The sequence below is a fragment of the Neodiprion fabricii genome, chromosome 5, assembly GCF_021155785.1.
Source record: "Neodiprion fabricii isolate iyNeoFabr1 chromosome 5, iyNeoFabr1.1, whole genome shotgun sequence".
NCBI lineage: Eukaryota > Metazoa > Arthropoda > Insecta > Hymenoptera > Diprionidae > Neodiprion > Neodiprion fabricii.
Window position 1 is genome coordinate 18,592,348 of NC_060243.1, and position 15,327 is coordinate 18,607,674.

At 35.7% G+C, this 15,327-nt stretch overlaps 2 protein-coding genes across 9 annotated transcripts in view; both read right to left on the minus strand.

Moving 5' to 3' along the window:
• Positions 1-1,258, minus strand: part of LOC124183476 (protein argonaute-2) — a 34,841-nt gene extending 33,583 nt beyond the window's left edge. For 2 of the 7 annotated variants that reach the window (XM_046572021.1, XM_046572019.1), the window contains exon 1: positions 795-1,258. The gene's annotated coding sequence lies outside the window, so the exon portion shown is untranslated. Of the gene's footprint in view, positions 1-788 lie in introns of all 7 variants that reach the window. The other 5 variants (XM_046572022.1, XM_046572020.1, XM_046572023.1 and 2 more) reach the window with 5 other exon arrangements.
• A 2,487-nt stretch (positions 1,259-3,745) lies between these two features.
• On the minus strand, positions 3,746-13,901 carry LOC124183477 (proteasomal ubiquitin receptor ADRM1 homolog). Of its 2 annotated transcripts, none has more exons than XM_046572028.1 (5): positions 13,518-13,901; positions 11,971-12,087; positions 11,235-11,583; positions 10,167-10,312; positions 3,746-5,012 (listed from the first exon to the last, which is right to left on the minus strand). In XM_046572028.1, the coding sequence occupies exons 1-5, from the start codon at positions 13,716-13,718 to the stop codon at positions 4,599-4,601; spliced, it is 1,227 nt and encodes a 408-aa protein (XP_046427984.1). In that variant the 5' UTR covers positions 13,719-13,901; the 3' UTR covers positions 3,746-4,598. The 2 variants fall into 2 exon arrangements, with proteins under 2 accessions (XP_046427984.1, XP_046427985.1); XM_046572029.1 differs by having other exon boundaries at positions 3,746-4,844; positions 13,518-13,887.
• Between the last annotated feature and the right edge of the window lie 1,426 nt (positions 13,902-15,327).

Here is a 15,327-nt window from a genome sequence, read left to right on the forward strand (position 1 = left end):
TATCGTCTGCATTACACGTATAAGGAAATTTATCGTTAACGGAGGAACAATTCAAGGTCAATGCCAAAATGCTTGATTTTGTCCAAGGTGAAGTTGCCCTTGATTTGTTGCAGGAGGAGGGGGAGGGGGGGGAGTTAGGTTAGGTTAGGTTAGGGGTGGAGGAAGGGTTGAGAACGAGCAAGAAATAGCGAGCGAGAGTGAGAGAGAGAGAGAGAGAAAGAGAAATAAAGATTAAGAAAAGGAAATATGACCAAGGACTGTTTAAATCTGAAATAGAGACGCTACCATCCATTGGGATAATCGTGATTATAACGGTGATGATGAACACTGAAGGTAATTATTATTTCATAACGAATATTGTGCAGTAATGGGAGGTAAAACGAGAACGTACGAAAAATACTTGGCGCGGGCTCTACTGAGTCTCTTGTGTATATATATGTATATGTATATAGGATGAAGTGATGTTTTACCGTGTCATAATTATTTGCTGTATTATATAAATAATCCTGATGATTTTTTTCCGCTTATAAGCTCTAGTCAATTTTTTGATTCATGGCCGTTTTCTTTTTTTTTTTAATCTTGGTTTTTCAGTTTCATTTGTATTTAATCCGATGACACGTCAGGTGTTTTTTTCTATTGTCAGGGTATAAGAATGAGGAGAAAAGAAAACGAACGGGGGGTAGGATTTGGGGTGAAACGAGTCTAAATACAGGGATACCCCACCAGCCGCCAAAAAGCGACAACCGCCGCCGACTAACCCAAGTGTCAAGGTTGCCATTTTTACTAACACTCACGTTGCTGTCATAACAATGATGTTACGATCCAGTGCCGTCGATCCCGCCGCACTCGATAAACAATGACACGTAGTTTATTTTCTTGAGTAATTGTTCATCACTGTTTTAGTGATAATTAAAATGTTACATACGATTTATACTTTTACGGTTTTTGATTAGCAGGAAAAACATACGATCTCGATGTAAACGTCTCGCGGTTTCTCGTGGTTTTTGTTGTTGTTGTTGATCCTGATGGTTTGTTGCCGTATTTTTTTCCCCCCCTCTCACCCTATTTTCGGGGAGGTACAGCCACAACAGCGTATTATATTATATATCGTACAACCGCCAGCAAGTAGATACGTTCCCGGTTAACAAGTTTGTAAGAGCTTTCGCGACATTCGCAATGCATTCTTTCAGGCGGTCAGGCTTAATCCCCACTACTTGTTCGATTCTGATCCGAGATGCGCATGACCAAGTCGCGCGCGGCCATCGCAAACCTCAGGGACGGCAAAATAAACAGGGGCAATGGGCAATAACGCGCTATTAACCGTTACTCTCCTTCTACATTTTCATTTGAAAATGTAACCGTTTCCGCACCGCTATTCTGCCCCTCTAGTTTCACCTTTTTCATCGCTTTCGACTCCCGCTCCAATTTATTCGAATTTTGAACCAACGCTTGTCTTTTTCGCGCCTTCGAATCGTTTGATTTACCAAACGATCATTGGGATCGTTTTCTAACCTATTTTTCCCCGCGCAGAGAAAAAATCGAATGAAAAATTAGTTGCCGCGTTTTTCTGTTCGATTTCGAAACGGTAATTTGGCTCGTTGACCGTTCACGGCTTCGTTGCATAATTAACAAATCACGGGTCTACCCGATTTTCGCTCGTTCCTGAACGATGCATATAATCTGTCGGCCAATCAGAATCGGTTGTAAATTAACCAGGCAAACTTCACCTGACACCGTTTCGCTCTTCTCCCCTTGCAATTGCACCGAGGCTAGTAACATACCGTCGCTGTTTTGCAGTCTTATATATAGGCCGTTTAGTTTTTCTTCACTTTCTGTGTTACTGAAATCGTTTGATCTGCAAATTTCATCATCATAACCTCTTCCGATCGCAGTGTAATTCGCGTGAAATTTACATTATCGGGGAAGTATTGAAACGGCAATAAACGTGTCAACCCGCGAGAGGGAACGTTGAAATACGCTACTTTCTTCTTGCTAGCAACATCAACGTTCTATATCGATTACTGTGATATCCTATCAGGCGCTAGTGCGCCGCAAAATCTGTTCTCCCATTGGTTAAAAATTTTCCCGCCGGTTACGGCCGGTCTTTCTAATTTATGTCAACATCTCGCTGTACTCTCAGGTGATTCTAGTCGGCGCTATGATTTTAAGTTACAAACGAAATGAAATGAAAAAAGAGCGAATGACATAGTTTTAATATCGAATGTAAAATTTAACACATTGCTAACGTTACGCAGCGTATGACACTCAGCTTAAGCGGTGTTGACTGCAGATGTATAAACACGACTAGTTCTGGGTTATTTTTCGTAACGATTTGTCGGATCTGGTGGTATTAGCAGTTCAATGTATTATCAACCCAGTAGCTGACTACGCCGGTAAAACTTCATAACCAACAACTATCTGAACAAATATTCTGAAACATTTTTCACTTTGCGGATAATAAGTTGAAGACATGTTAAAATTGAAAATTTCAAATAGTTACGTACCTGGATTTCAATCAATGGAAATTATCCAAATGCCTAAAGAAATAGATGAATGAATAATGAAATATATAATTAGATTCGTTGCAAAATACTTGAAATGAAAACTATAATTTTTGTGAATTTATTTGAAATTTTGATAAGGTATTAACATTGTTTTTAAGCAATACAACTTTTTAGAGCAAAATAGATTAAATAAATTATTTCACTTTCTGCACAATATTGACGTACTTGTCAGAGTAAATTATTTATATCAATTTTCGAAACGGTCAAATTTTATTATTATCAATTCAAATTTTCTCAAAGAGCCAAAAAGTTAGCAAAAAAATCCTTTCATCACGGGAATAATTTTGAAATGTTACGAATATAAATGACATAGTCGAAAAGTCTACGCTTGTTATTAAATAACTGATTTTCAAAGAAAATGATTCGCTGGCTTTCCGATCATTACATCCTGTTTTTACAGGAATTCGACATTATCCGTAACGTCAACTTTTATCCTGGGGGTTGTACGTACTACCATTTTCAAAAGATCTCATAGTTATAATTATGTGACATTCCACATCAAGTGAAGTTGGACCATGTATAATTACACCTTGCGCTTTTACACATTTATTTAATTTCAAGAACTTTGAGTATACTGTTACATGTCCAAAAGAATAGAGTTGAAGGAGTTGAAGAAGTTGTTGAAAGAAAGGTGTGTGGCTGATAGCCATTTGAAATGAGATATAAGATCTTCATATAGCTGCTGGAAATGAAAAAACAAATACCGACCACGAGTGATTGTGACGATTATGTCGTATAAACATTAGACACGTATGTTGTATAGATATAACGGGAAATAAATGAGTTGAAGTAATAAGACACAAATTTTTACTAAATATTTTAGCTCAAAATCTGTAGATCATTGATAATGAGCGAGGATGTGTTATACATATGCAAAGTGATTTTTTCATTATGCTAAATATGTTACAACATGGCAAGGAATTGATTTTACTTACCCACCTTTGCGATGATAAATTCTTAGTTAAAGCATTGACTGAGATAAAGATGATTTATGAAAAACCTCCCATACTTTCTTTTTATTTGGAAACTATATAAATTGTAAGATAAATTATATCAAACATCGACACTTACCTGGATAGAATAAAAAATTAAATAGTCATTAGATTAAATGAAAAGAAAAGGATAAGTACAGGAAAAACTTACGTTAATTTGAATGAAGAAGAGAAAATCGTTGATTCGTATTAAATTTATACAATAATTATTCCATCATTTATTTTTTTTCATTCCTTATATTATCGGCGAGGAATTTTGCCGAGTTGTAAGTATTATATTATTACATGTATACAGTATTGAATAGATTATACCGTATGCAAAAGGTAAGTTTGTAAGCTAAATGGGATGATCACGGAAATACTTGAAAATAGTTACACTTACTAGAAAAGACAGCAAAATAAAAATTACTCAATCGATGCGATACAAACGAGTAATGGAAATAAAACGAGAAAATAATGAAATTTATCCAATTTGTCGACATGGCTGAAAAAGGAAATATTCTAGTTAATTTTTGGCATTTTCATGCAAGTCATATGACAGAAAATAATTAATAATTACAATCGAGCACCGTTATTTGAATTGATGCTGATACGAGCCGTAAAAAAATGTATTGAGAATCGTTGTTTCCAAAAATTGAAAGCTGAATTTCATTGAATTTGAGTTGCACATTGGGACAATTCAGAGACATTCGACTTCGATGAATCTATAAATGATAAGAATTAAGTCTGAGAAGTTAAATAAGAGAAAAACAGACTTTTCACTTAGCTGATGCATTGAATAGCGAGGAAAATTGGAAAGACGCCAAAACAAAAAAAAAAAAAAAAAAACCAACAACAACAACAACAACAAAGAATTATTTGAACAAGTTTTTTCTCGTATAAATGAATTTCGATATCCTCGCCGGGTATTTTATTAATCAATTAATGATTCGATCACCATAATAATAACAAGTACACGATGATGTATAATTCCGTTTGGCGATGGCGATGTAAAAACGAGAGAAAAGAGGATGAAGTTAAATTTATCGACGAGAAGAAAATTTTAATCTAGCGCCATTCCTTCGTCGTCGTCGTCGTCGTCCTTCTTGCCCGAGGAATTGCCTCCGCCGCCTTGCGGTGGCTGTTTTTTGCTCTTGTCGTCCTGCTTCTGCTGCTGTTGGGTTTGGCCTGTGGTTTTTGCTTCAGTTTCGAGGGCAGTGACAAACTCTTCCAAGTTTCCGGTTGCTGCAGCTGCGACAGCCTCGTTGCCCAGGCCAAACTGACGGACGACAGGGCCGGCCTGACCTGACTGCAAAGCAGACCAGAACATTGATAGCGCCTGGGAGAACTGAGGGGAAGATAGCGTCGTGCACAAGCTGTCCCCAACCGGCAAGTGAGCGCTCATCTCACTCTCCAATTTATCCGTCGGAGCTATCGCACCAGGGATGGAACTCGTCAGCTCGCTCGCTACGCCCCTCTGCCGGATAATAAGCTGCGCTGTAGCTGACCGAGAACAACATATCAACCCTTGCCCGCTGGCCCAACTGCTCAACAACCTTAGCGCTTCCGTCAGCCAGCCAGTTTTCAGGCTTCGAAGGTCACCGCACAACCAGAAAAACATGCCGCAGCTCAAGTGTTCAACGTTTCTTAATTTTTAACTAGCAGCGATCGACCACTGTGTTTTTATTTATTGTTTAAAGATTTTATTTCAGAGTTTTTGAGTTCAGTGTTCTGCGTTTAGTCTGTTTTTCTTCAATTGGACTTTAAATGAACGAAAAAAAATGTTTTTTTTCTTATTATTCTTGAAATCAACTTGCCTTGTGCGCTGTGAGCATGGTATCGAAGGAATCTATTCTAGAAAAACAACAGGTTTTTTCTATCGATACTTATCGCTATAGGTTGGCTACTCAATTTTATTTTGAAAACTGTTCCTGACTGCAATCATGAGTTTTCGCACATTACGGTTCACAATTTGCAACACCTCTGCATGGTAGTTTTCAAAAACACTGGATACTTGAGTACTTCATCGATAAAAACAAAGAAGCAAAAAACAGAATGTCGTGAGAACTGTTAGGTATGATGTTTAGTTTTTAAGCGCACATATTCACATTGTTATTACTACCATCGTTGTCATCTTTGAAAATAAATACTGATAATAAAGAAAGCGCAGCATATGAAACAAGAATTCAACAAACATTCGAGCGAGCGTAGCGAGACTGAAAAATTATGAACAGCTGGTACATTATTATCACTGATTGAAAACTTTACGAGATCGCACTGAACACAGTATTTTGCGGAATTTCTAAGAACAACAGCTAGTATTCGCTAAAACTCTCCAACTGATTTTCAGGTTTTCCAGACGAGTGCCCGCTCTGTTTTGAATAATAAGCAAAAGAATAATACAGATTTGTGTTGTTGAATTGATTATATTGATTTTTAAAACCTTATTAAGCTGTTTCTGAAAGTACGAATAAAAGGGAGAGGAATAATAAGACACACGTTAACATGGTAATTCTGTCGGTCACGTGATTCAGGGATTATAATCGTCTGGCCGATGTCTGTCAGCGAGGCTTTAAGGTGTTTAGCTTCTAAGAAACGCTACAGACATTAATATTCAACTGTTTACAAAGTTTTTTATGCGAAACCACCAAGTAGCCATTCAATTCTTTGCCACATCAACAAGGAGAGTATCAGACCTTCAGGAGCGCGGATTTTATTGAAACTTCTAGAAGTATTAGAACTAAATGAATAGAACTTCTGATGTTCATTTCCATCCATTGGGCTTTCTTTCACTCAATTTACAATAAATCAGGTTCTCGGAAACTCGCTTGTTGGAACTTGACTATGGCTCGAAAATAATATTGCATCCGTTTAGACTAGAATCTATACGAGCTTCTTGTTGAAACTAAAGTAAAGAACAATGAAAGTTAATATTGAGGAAGAAAATACACAACAGATTTTGTTTATTACTGCGTTTTACTCATCACACTGCCAATTTTAACTGAAGTGAAAAGCCCAATGGATAGAACTATGCACCAGAAGCTTTATATTTTGGGCTAAAGAAACACTCCCAAAAGTTTTAGCAGAACCCGTGATCTGGAGGGCAAAACATAAACAGAAAGCGTCCAAAGCTGAAAAGAAGCAACGGCTTTAGGTCGGCCATGAGCCAGCCTTCAAACCTCCTGTCCTCACCCTGCAGGTTCCAAATTCACAGAAAAAATATAATATCTAATTAGAATTTTGAACTACAAATTCAGATTCGCGAATAACGATTTAAAAGCCTTCAGATTCCATATATATGAATATATGACGATTTTTCTTATTTTGAACTACTATAATGGATCCGCCGTTACAGATTTCAGAAGTTTGACTGTGGATTTATTCTCAGTAACTCATAAACCCTGTGCCTACTAATTTCGATCAAAATCCGAATATTTTTAGATTTTTTCCCACCCTACTAGATTCACGAGACCAAAATTATTGAAATCCGGTAGCCCGTTCTCAAGATATGTGTCGGACACAACAATTGATCACACATATGTATACATGCATACACACAATCGTCCATCTGAAAATGATCGGAGGTGATTCTCTACATCTGGAATCGTCGAAATGTCGAGATTTAGCGAAAATTAAACTCCTTGTCTTCAGGTTAATTACAATAACTTCCTTTTTGTCTATGGAAACAGAAAAACGGGAAGTTAAACAAGTACCTGAAATCAGATTTTCGTGAAATTTAACATAACTTTGAAAACAGAAAGTCACTGAATCACGATTATTCTTTAATCGGTTAATTACCCACGATAAACTTGATTGATTCGATTTCGACTTAAATGAAGAATCATTGTCCTTTGTCGAAAACATCTTTTACTGTTATCAGACTGAAATTTTCTCTCAGATTAACTAAATTTTTCACACTTAAATGATATTTTAGATGGTAGAATCGCCTTTAAAGATTATACCGGCCGTGCAGACTGTTCAAAAACGTATTGAAAGGAAAAAGATGAAATAACGATTTGATAAAGGTAATCTTAGTCGGTCAAGTTCGATTCTGTCATAAAAAATCCGCTTATCAAGAACTTCAGAGAGATTATAATTGTTTTAAAATATGTTCAATGCCGATGAAGATGAAGAGTGAATATGAATGAAACATGCATGTAAAAAGTTATAAACTAAACGATCTGTAATTGGTTTAATTGCTGTTATTAATTCTTGGCATTACGTAATTTCAAATTTAATTTTTCTGTTATTCATTTTTCCAACTTACGTGATGAATCGTAGCTTCTTGCTTATATATACTATCAGAAATCAATGATTGCTTTCAATAAAAATTTTTTCTCAGTTCATTGAAAAGTATACTAATATTATCAAAACTTCAACCAAGGCAATTTCCAGAGGAATAATTTATCAACATACGATTATGATATTAATGAAAAGTTTAGGACAGTGACAAGCTGTTTTAAATTATCATATTCAGCTCAACTCTGTATAGTTTTTAGACATCGAATATTAGTTACACAATTTTTCAGTCTTGAATCTCTGCAGATCTTATCTTATTACGAAGACAAAGAGTCGAAACAAAAATCAGGGTAGGTCTTTACCAAATAAGATTAATCCAGGTAAAAACTGTTCCAGGTTTGTTTTTGTTACAACCGAGACATATATTAATTTTTGGAGACACTATCAAAGAGAAACTTCGTTTATAAATCCTCGTTTGGAATGTTGTAGATTTTTTTTTCTATGATTTAAAATTAAACCACGTATTTGTCACTGTTGTAGAAAAATAAAAATCTTCATCTTGAGTTAATAATCACAGCGTGCAAGGCGAGTCGTTTAAGTCGAGGAAACGTTTACAATGAAATGAGAATAAGTGAGTCGTTGCGAGAATTATAGGTAAATATCAGTATCAGTACAGCTTCGTTACACTGATGTTTTGTCTTCGCTGTTGTCCAACGTGATAAGAAAAGTTGCTGATGGCGGTGGCATGTTTTTCTTAAACTCGTAAAGCGATTCTATGAAATTGGTTTGCAGCTTCAATGAGTAAGAAGAAGATATCGTATCGCCTTAATCTAATGTCTATTAACTATGGTTGGATCTTATCAATGTATCCTTAGCAAGTATTACGAATTCACTTGTTATCATACATTGACAAAACGAAAAAAAAAAAATTATGTCAATTATAAAACCTGTATTGAAAACTAAAGCAGACGACGAGCGAGAGAGTGAGAGAAAAATAGAGAGAGATTTAGTAACTGCTGATAAAGGGGACAGAGGTAATCTAATGAAAACTTTTATGTTTCATCACCAACTCAATATTGATAAGTGATTCAGAATGAAGACAAGACTTGTAACTCATCTCTACGTATTTCTAACAATAAGTGCTGTATTTTGGCAATTTTTTGTTCCCTTGTTCCTAAAAGATTGTCTTTTGGGTGTTATTTTATCATTTGGTAGATTAATGATTGAATTTTTTAGAGAATTTTCAAGTTGTACCATGTTATTGATAACTTTTAGAAAATTTTAGAAATTTTTATATGTGGAAAAAATATGAACTATCACGAGTAGAGGAAATATCGTTGATTGTTTTTAAAACATCAATCTTCCTATTTATAAGAGCATAAAATACATATAAAACCGGCTCTTCTTCATATAATTATACATGAGCAGTAATGGGGATGATCGAATTTGAGGAGATTATCGAGAAATTCTGAATTATTGCTTATTCATAAATTTCTTAGCAGATTCTCCAGATGTCATGTTTTTCAATTTTGAACATTAGTTATGTTTTTTTGATTCGGGTTTTTATTGGCTATCTTTATTGTTCAGAAAAACGGTTAGTTAAAGTTTAAAGTAAAAATCAAATCTGGAATAGATAAATTGTCTGCAGTTTTTCACGGATAAAAAAACAATTGAAATAACATTTTCTAAAAATATTGATGCACAAACAAAGTATGTTGAAAAACTGTTGAAACACCTGATTAGTTACACAAGCAGAGTAAGGATTTATCAATTGGTATCTTGCAATTTTCAAGTGGAATTGTACTAATTTTTGATAGAAGTGTCTTACAGAGAAAAAAGTTTTGCAAAACTATTGTTGCTGTTTTGATTCGTTTTCATATTCGTTTAAATGAACACACGCAACTCAAAGGAGATTAATAATACAATCTGAGTGGTATATTTTTAGTAAGAAACGTAATCACCATAATAAAAATAACCGACTTTCTTTGACCTCTGATGTTGATAGATACACTTTTTGCATGATTGCCCAAAAACTGGTCGTAATAATATATTCAGGGGCCAAGATTTGTCAAAGTGATAATAAACTAGATTGATGTTGATCTAAACATTGACACTTTACAAAAAATTGAAACAAAAACCATTAATTTGAAATTTTAAAACAAATTTGAGGAAGTTGAGTTTCCGAAATATGACTAGTTTTTCAATTTTTACGATTTACTTAATTCCGGACGATTCTAGAGTTGCAAAATAACGGTTTTTCCTTAAAAGTTCGTGGTTACATTAACGACACGAATTTCAACCTCGCGATAATAACACAGATAAAAAAAAAAAGTAATTCTGATAGTTAAAAAAATAACTGCAGAGTCAAATCTGATAAGGAAATTGATATTACCTGAACTACTGGAGGCTCGGTTCCTGCTGGTGTAGGTATTCCGGAGAGAAAACTCTGCAGATCACTGAGCTGGATTGGATTATTTGGAGTCGATCCTACCGCAGGTGTGGATGCAGGTGCCGTTCTTGTCGAAGACCTGCTATTGCCTGCAATAAATAAAGTCGAACTTTGAATTGGTTCTTTGCATAAGAAAAGAAAAAGATTCAATTCATATACGTGTATAAGCTGCAGAGAAATGTGAAATAATCAGCTGGTCCTATTGTTTTCGGAACCAATAAAAGATGTAATCGCAAATTAACACACACTGAGAAAAATTTTACTTCTTACAGTAACTAGAAATCATAATAAAATATTGTTGGGATTACAAGAAATTGTGGTAAAAGTAACTATTAAATGTGATTACGGTTATGAGTACTAAGTTTTCTGGTTATTGCAGCATTAAATCTATTTGTTTAGTTAGCTACTATTTTTCTTATTGCTACACAGATATAAAATTATCACAAAAGTTAAAAGAAAATATACTATGATTGACCATAATCAAAAAGAATAGTAATATACTACATTTTTTCATTACAGCTAAAAATATAATTTTCATTTTCAGAACCCTGTTAGTGAAAGGAATTGAACTTCAGCATTTTGCGATGTGTAGATAATATATTTGATTAGTTTTCAATCAGTTGTATTTGCTTTGAATTCTGATCAATCGAAGAATAAAACATAACGAAGAATAAAAGTATAACGAGAATGAAGTTAGTAACGTTAATATGACGAAACACTGGAACAAAAATTACCATTTGGCAATATTTATATGGCTTTGAAGAAGTTTGAGTTTTCAAACTACAAACTTGGTATGTTTGCTTCTGTGTGATTTAATCAATTTCAGATAATCCTAAGATTGCGTAACAACAATAATTTTATTTCCTAAAAATGCTTTGTTACATTAACGTTGCAAATTTCAATCGCATAAAAAACAACCTAATTATTTTTAATTTCTCTGCTTTAAAACGTAAAAAATATTTTCGCCTTTCCAAAAACTCAAGCCCTCTTAAAAGGCTAAACATTTCTCACTCGACGGTCTCGGAGTTTCTGTGATTGCAGCAGGTGCAGGTGTTTGAGCAGCTGGAGGTCGCGTCGCGCTTGTCGTCATGGGAGTGGAAGACGAATTCGTTGAAGCTCTGGTGCTACTCTGACCGGTCGATGGCCTGGTCATCGTACCAAGAAGGCTGCTCAGTCCCCCAATTTGCCCGACACCTCCGAAAAGTTGCATCAACTGCTGCTGAGACATGTTGTTCAACAGGTTTTGAAGATCTCCATCCGGAGTTCCTCCTCCGATACGTGGTGTCGGCGGCGTTGGAGGATTGTTCAGTACCTCGTTGATCTTTCTTGAATATTCTTCGTCCTTGTCCGTTTTAAGATCCTTTATAAGATAAGGAGAATAAGATTATGCAATAAAATTTAACAAAGGCAGCTTGATAATTTTTTTTCACGACTCGCAGTATTATTTTTCAGATTCATGGTCGGTGAAAATCCAACGAAAAGAATGTTTCACTTAAAGTATCGACTTAATGAATCACAGAAGATTAATATAAATTGGACAATGATTGAAAAAATCTCACAATCACACAAATGTCAAGTAAAGGTTGTTAAACAGGTGTTCAACATTATTGGAATGGGTGAAGTATTTTTTCTCGGTGTTTGCGAATCGATGAATCAATTATCAATTAGTTTTTCGGTGTAAATTTCTAATGAAAAACGTTTGTTATAATCGAAGAGGTTAATGAAATCTCTGCATATTTCTATTAACCTGGAGCCAGAAAAGGAATTTCCTGCTGGACGATTTGAAGCGAAGATGATACACTCTGCCTGTCTTGCACTGGGGTACATGTTTGAACTCGCAGTCATCTGGAAAGATGATCAAGTCCTAAAAAAAAGTGAAAAACATAACAAATTTGAGATGACGCATCCAAACAAGGTATAAATTTTTAGACATATATCTAGATATATTATAGATACTTTTTTCTCAGATTTTGTATTTAGGTCTTGTTTTTGAAAGGGAATGTCTGACTGAATGTTTCTAGAGTTGAATAAAGTGTTGCATTATAAAAGGAAAATAATAAAAATGATGAAAGAAAACTAGGCAATAATAATATCAAAAGTTGTTGTCATGCTGAGAGAGCACATTTGGCAATGTCTAACATCATCCATTATGTACAGATCTAAATATACCTATGCAACTATATTTATCAAATATGAAAAAGTATAGACATTATTTTCCTCCACATTTTAATTTGTATTTACAACACCGCAATTACACAATCTAGTAAATATTCATCTGCTTGTTGAATTATTCATATTCATGTCAATTAAATAAACTTCTGAATTGGTGCAGAAAAGCGGAACGACAATGATACAAAAACTAACAAAAACATTTATTTGTTTAGAATTAAATACTCACCTAGTGCAAATTATTTGTTGCGTTGCGTAGTGCGCAATTTGTATTATAAAATATTAAATGAAAACTTGAAATTGTTACAATAATTTGAAATGACTGGGAATTTGTGTAACAGTTTGAAGAGTGCAGCAAATCGATCGATAAATCATAGCTAAAACAAAGCTTGCTATGAGCATAAGTTAAAAAGACCTTTTAGGAAATCATTGTGTAAAACAGATCTATGAAAATTGATCAGCTCTTAAAAAGGATTATGTCAGCTCTGAGAAAATCGCTGCGCTTCGTAAGCCAGAGATGAAGAAGAAAATGACAGAATGAAGCATCCAACTGATTAATATTTATTAGCCAATTATCCTTTTAACGGTATGGAAATATGAGTTCCAATCAACCTTTTCTTCGATGCAAAATTAGTGAATAAGTTTAATGAATTTCTTATTAGAAGTCCCCAACGTGACTACTGGTTGATACATCGACCGGCCCTGCCGTCAACAGGTTAATAAAAGATCTGCCTTGAAAAACAAACCCGATGTCCAGGCATACAAGTGATTCGTGGCAGTTGAGGTTGTCAGTATATGAGCAAGTGCAAGACCGACTTCCAATATCGAGCAATAAGTATCGAAAGAATACAATTTGAAGTCTGATGATGTTGGGATTGATACTAACGAGTTTGAAATTCGCAGCATGACGTGACGATGGATTTTGAGGGAATGAATCGTTGAGTGTTTCTCAATTATAGGGTGGTCTAAAACTCAATACACCATAATAAGGAGAACCATATCTGACATTCTGAAAACTGGAAGAACTTTTCTCAGAGTCATTATCTGAAATCCTAAATTGGTGATGTTTATTATCGGTGTGTCGTCAGGTCAACGTTATTGAATTCAACCTCGTTATATACTCACGTCCTCGACGACTCCGGAGGTTCTGTCCTTCCAGCAAAAATGCATCAGGGAATCGTCTGACTGAAAGACGTAGAGAAGACCCTTGCGAGGGTCTGGATAAACCATTTTGCCCTTAACGGTCATTTTGCCGGCTTTAAATTCTACCAGATTTTTGCTCGCGCCGCGTGTCGCGTTGCTACCGAATAGGGCACCACTCGACATGCTTATTATCACGTTTTTACCACTTGGATTTACGATAAATTACAATAAAGCCACTGGTCTAGCGTATCTGGATTCTACGGGCAACAGCACGACACTATACGCAAAGATAAACTCGATGACAATGCATTTTGTTGTGGCTGCACTGATTAATCAAGCCTGCCATATGTCAAAAAAGAATGCGCAGTCTGGTTCCTTCGGTGGACTGTTGTAGGGAGTTTACGGGCTGCATCGTCGCACGGAGAAGTCTCGTGTTTTTCACGTGTTTTTCATGTCCCCCACTATAAAATGGGATTTCATGGGCAGCAAAAGGCAGCAGCAGTTTAGTAACCTACTAGATGTTACTAACATCTGTCTAGTGATTTGATGCAGCAGCAGCGCTGCTCTTAAAATGTCTTGCGTTTGCTACTACGGACAAAGAGTATAAATCGACTTGAAGGAGAAAAACTTTTGCCGGAAGTGCTAGGAGCTTTCAGAGAATTAGAGCTATGTTTTGCTGTTCATGAAATTCCAACGTTCTGAAAATAGCTGGCGGCGCTACAAACTGCCCAGGACAGAGGCAGAGCTACTCACGAACTCGAAACCGCTAAAGAATCAAAAGATCATTGACAGTACTGACGACAATGAGAACTAATTTCGGAACGCACCTTTAGTAACATCAAAGAGACACGAATTAGATTTTTGAAACTAACTTTCGAGTGAGTGATATAATGTGGGCGAGCGCTCTATATTTACTATATTTATTGACAGTGGATTACACTAAGAGCATATACTACTGGTGGTAGCTTCGCGTATACAGAAAGTATAGCGGAGAAGTGAAAAAGAAAGGTATATGTCGGTTATAATTTGTCTCGCTATACACCTGATTGAGTGACAGAGACGAAGCAACCAGAATATATATACATATATATATATATATATATATATTTCATCATTTTGGCTGCAGTTTTCGATGTTTCGCGAGGTTGATGAAATGGGTAGCTTACCTCCAGTTCGAAACGATTACACCACTGATACACGCTATGGCGGTGTCGATATGCTACCGACATGCTCCGTGGTCCACAATCAGTTCTGAAAACTTGCCTCCAGCAGCGCTGCTGCGGCGCTACTTTTGGGACACTCACAATCAGAGAATTCTGGGACGTCTGACGCCGTAAAGTTCGAACGTACATACGTAATCGAGTCGCATTTGCGTCACGAATTTGTGCAAATTTCTGCTGAATTTAATACTTTTTCTTAATGAACTCGATCCGTGGTGCTGGCCTTGGTAAGTGATCTTCAAATGAACAGTTCAAAATTCACCCTAAGTTTCGTTTCAGGCGGTGTGCCTGCGACTGTGTTTTTTTTTTAAAGATAAACAAATGACGCTTACGATTAGACCTTTACGTATTTACACCGAGACTAAATCACTGAACTAAATTCGAAAATATCTCGCTCTATTCGACGAGAAACCATGTTGAACGTGCTATTAACTATAGTACGTTTCGTTTTTATTTTCACCAAGTGATTTGCCCATGATTTCATTTATAAATGGAAGGTGACTTTTTTCATGGATGCGATTTCGCCGTACTGCATTGCAAGCCTCTTGCGCCTTCTCGATTTTCGAAAAACT

Coding starts and splice junctions, on each gene's coding strand:
- LOC124183477 (XM_046572028.1), bottom strand. CDS start 13,718: ATGTCGAGTGGTGCCCTATTCGGTAGCAACGCGACACGCGGCGCGAGC. Junction 11,584..11,970: donor AATTCCTTTTCTGGCTCCAG/GTTAATAGAAAT, acceptor TATCTTATAAAG/GATCTTAAAACGGACAAGGA. Junction 10,313..11,234: donor AGAAACTCCGAGACCGTCGA/GTGAGAAATGTT, acceptor TATTTATTGCAG/GCAATAGCAGGTCTTCGACA.